General features: G+C 35.3%; 1 protein-coding gene across 1 annotated transcript; it reads left to right on the top strand.

Annotated features, from left to right (window-relative positions):
* The first annotated feature begins 272 nt into the window (after positions 1–272).
* LOC106409483 (polyprenol reductase 2-like) lies at positions 273–2707 on the top strand. Its single transcript, XM_013850115.3, has 6 exons — positions 273–1091; positions 1362–1711; positions 1773–2007; positions 2085–2183; positions 2271–2342; positions 2431–2707. Exons 1-6 carry the CDS (start codon positions 903–905, stop codon positions 2533–2535), a joined length of 1050 nt encoding a protein of 349 aa, XP_013705569.2. The 5' UTR covers positions 273–902; the 3' UTR covers positions 2536–2707.
* The last annotated feature ends 666 nt before the right edge of the window (positions 2708–3373 follow it).

The raw sequence follows: 3373 nt of genomic DNA on the forward strand, positions 1-3373 counted from the left end.
ATATGAAGCGGTTAAAATAATTATTTTCTTTCTTTTGGTTTTACGTTCTGAAACTGATTTGTTTCGACTGTTTTTTTTTTTTTTAAACTAACTGTTTTTCTTTTTAGTAATTGATGTTTTTGAAAAAAAAAATATTATCTATGTGTCAAAATATTATTGGACAAGTGACTTATGTTTTAGTATATAAGAGATTCTAAAATTCTCGGAAAGCGAAATCTAGACAATATTCAAACGCCTACACGAGGTAAAATTTGTTTATGAGATTTTTGTCTTGGTTTTACGCGTGTAAAAAATGCTTTCTATAGATAGGAAAAACTGATTTTGGTGAAAGTTATGGAAGTTTTGGTTAACAAAATATTCAAAAAATATTTGTGATATTCTAATTTCCGTAAAAGGTCAATTTAGCTTGTCATAAATATCAAATTTACCATGTCATAAATATCAAATTTACCTTAAGAACTATTTATTCTAAATTTATGTTTTAAATTTAAATTTGTGATTAGTCAAAGATATCAGATAAGATAATCAAATAATGTAATTAGTCGATCGATCTTCCATGATTTGTGGCAATAAGAATACCAAACGAAGCCATTGATTACATTCATTACACGTCGTCAAAAACATCGTGTCTAATAACATTACATTAATTAATTGCCTTAATTGAAGAGATTAGGGAGATCGATTCCCACGTGGATTGTGATCGAAGCGAAGTCACATTTAATTTAACTGACTTCACAAATGGTTTTCCCTCGCACGATATTCGAAGAAAATAGAAACAGATCTTAACTTCAATCCAGCTTTTCTCCATCATTGATTTTATTTCCTTGTGCCGTCCGTTTCCAGAAATATCTCAAGTTTCTCGATTCTAAATTGTGATTAAAGAGGTTCTTATAGGGTTTACTATGGTGATTGCTTCGATAGTTATGGAATTAGGGATCGTTTGGTTGGAAAGAGCCGCTTGGATCGCCGCTTGGATCGCCGCTATACTTCCTATGTTGATTGCTTCCATACCCAGTTCAAAGCTGACATCCTTTCATCAACTCGTTCTTGGTTTCGCCGGAAGAGGCAAGATTCTTCATCTCTCCTCTCAGGTTTCCACTCTTGCCGTCCTCGTTATCAGGATTCCTCAAATTTAAGTATGAGTGGTCTCAGAATTGCTCCTATTGGTCTGCTGATTGTAGAAAAGATTTGATATTGTTCTCTTAGTTTAATGAATTCCTCAGACCCTTATGTCCAACAGAATCATCCCTTCGTTGTAAACATGATTGAAATTTTGAAAATGTTCGTCTCACATTGAAAAGCATGTTACTTTTAGTTTCAGACCATTCTGTTTCAGTTTGCTTGTTTTGTTTTTGATGCAGAAGTGGACAGTTCCTCAAAAATACTTTGCTCATTTCTATGTTGTCGGAGCGGCGTGGACCACTCTTCTGCTAGCAACCACTTGGATGTATGCTTGCAAAACAGCCCCTTCATCCTCAGAGGAGTTCCATCTTTCCGACATTGCATGCCACTTAACCGGAGGTTCCCATGTTTTCTCCTTTCATAAATCGCATTTGACTCCTGTGGAGCACCGTTTCAAAGTGTGGCGAGCAGTGTTTCTACTTGTTCTGATGGAAATACAAGTTCTGAGACGCCTTATAGAGTCATTCTACGTGTTCAAGTATAGCCCTTCTGCTCGGCTTCACATTCTTGGTTACCTCGTCGGATTGTTGTAAGTTGTTTCTCCTCCTCTCACATTCATAGTTTTATTGGCTTTGATTTGGGTTTTCTAGTTTCTATACAGTAGCGCCTTTATCACTCTGCGTCAACGTTGCTCCAGAAGTAGCAAGATTCGCAGCAAGTTTAATGGCTGAGTTCATTGCCAAAGGAAAAGGTCATACCTCGGCCCCTGAGTTTGACATTTTATCAGCTTTAAGCCCTCTGATGAAGCTTGGATGGTGCCAGTTGATTGGTGGCGTCATTTTTCTCTGGGGATGGTTACATCAACGCCGCTGTCACGCAATTCTTGTAAGTTCTTAACATTCTTCTCTCATTGTTTTGTTTGTTTTAACATCACTAGAGAGATACGAAAATGTTAAATGCAGGGATCGCTCCGGGAAAATCCTAGCCAAGCGAAAGAGTACATAATCCCACATGGAGATTGGTTTGAGATCGTCTCCAGTCCACATTATTTAGCCGAAATCGTAATTATATTCCCCCTAGGCCCTAGTAGTCATCTCTGTATTCTTCTTTCCATCCCTTTGCTAATGGTAGGATGCTCTGTGATTTAGGTTTTATACTTGGGCTTGCTGATTGCTAGTGGAGGAACAGAGATAACAATCTGGTTACTCCATGGTTTCGTGGTACACTGCACTTTCTTATTCTCAAGATGACTAATGAAATGCTTTCTTTTGGATTCAGACAAATTTTGTTTATGTCCTTTCCTTGAAGGTTGGGAATCTGACATTAGCGGCTGGAGAAACACACCGGTGGTATCTCCGAAAGTTTGAGAATTATCCGGCTAACCGAAATGCCATTTTTCCTTATGTTTACTAAATGATTCAAGGGAGAACACAACTTAACCCAGCTTGTACTGTATTTGAATATTCATGTTTAGGTATATTGTCGCGATGGGGTTTATGCTCTGTTATCCCCTCTTGGCCGTCTGAGAGGTCACAACAATATATGCTCATCTTATAATCGAAGTCGTGATTTTTTGGAGAAATCATCTGTACCAATCTATTTTGAAAAGCTAAAATATCTTTGTTATATTATTAATTTTTTTTTGATTTATTTTTAATTTATAAAATAACTAAATTAAGTAAATGTTTTTAACCCTAATAATATAACAAATGTTGATATCTTTTTATCTTTTTCAGATTTTTTTTCTCTTTTTTCTCAGATTTTTATCTTTTTATTTTCTGCAAAATTGTTTTTTTTTTTTCCATAACTTTCCTTTCTTCTTTCTTTATTTCTCTGCAACAAACCACTGAGATTCAACATGAAACAATGGTGGAGGATTCAATATGAAACAATGGTGGAGAAGACGACGAAAACTAAGATAAAGGTTTTGCTTGAGATTGCTATACCTAAAAGTCGATATATGATTCTCGATTTACAATTTTCGCATGTTCTGGATTTTTCGAGCTAGGGTTCTTAAAGCGATGACGAATCAGAAATGATGTTTATGAAGAAATCTCTTTGATTTAGGGTTTTTTTGTTTTTTTTCGATTTTGGGTTTTTCTGGATATTTAAGTTTGCTTCTTATTCTATGGAAGTTATGGATCAATAATTTTTGTATTTGGTTGTGTGTTTCTTTGATTTTATTTATAGATCTGGATTCAGTACAACTCGTATAATTTGGTAGAGTTACTACATCAGTACAACTAATTAT

The sequence above is a fragment of the Brassica napus genome, chromosome C7 (genome assembly GCF_020379485.1).
Source record: "Brassica napus cultivar Da-Ae chromosome C7, Da-Ae, whole genome shotgun sequence".
Classification (NCBI taxonomy): Eukaryota; Viridiplantae; Streptophyta; class Magnoliopsida; order Brassicales; family Brassicaceae; genus Brassica; species Brassica napus.

Bases quoted from the DNA above. Each gene is read 5' to 3' on its own strand.
- LOC106409483 (XM_013850115.3), top strand. From the start codon at position 903: ATGGTGATTGCTTCGATAGTTATGGAATTAGGGATCGTTTGGTTGGAA. The intron at 1,712-1,772 runs GTAAGTTGTTTC...TGGGTTTTCTAG, and splicing joins GGTTACCTCGTCGGATTGTT to TTTCTATACAGTAGCGCCTT. The intron at 2,343-2,430 runs GTACACTGCACT...CTTTCCTTGAAG, and splicing joins GGTTACTCCATGGTTTCGTG to GTTGGGAATCTGACATTAGC.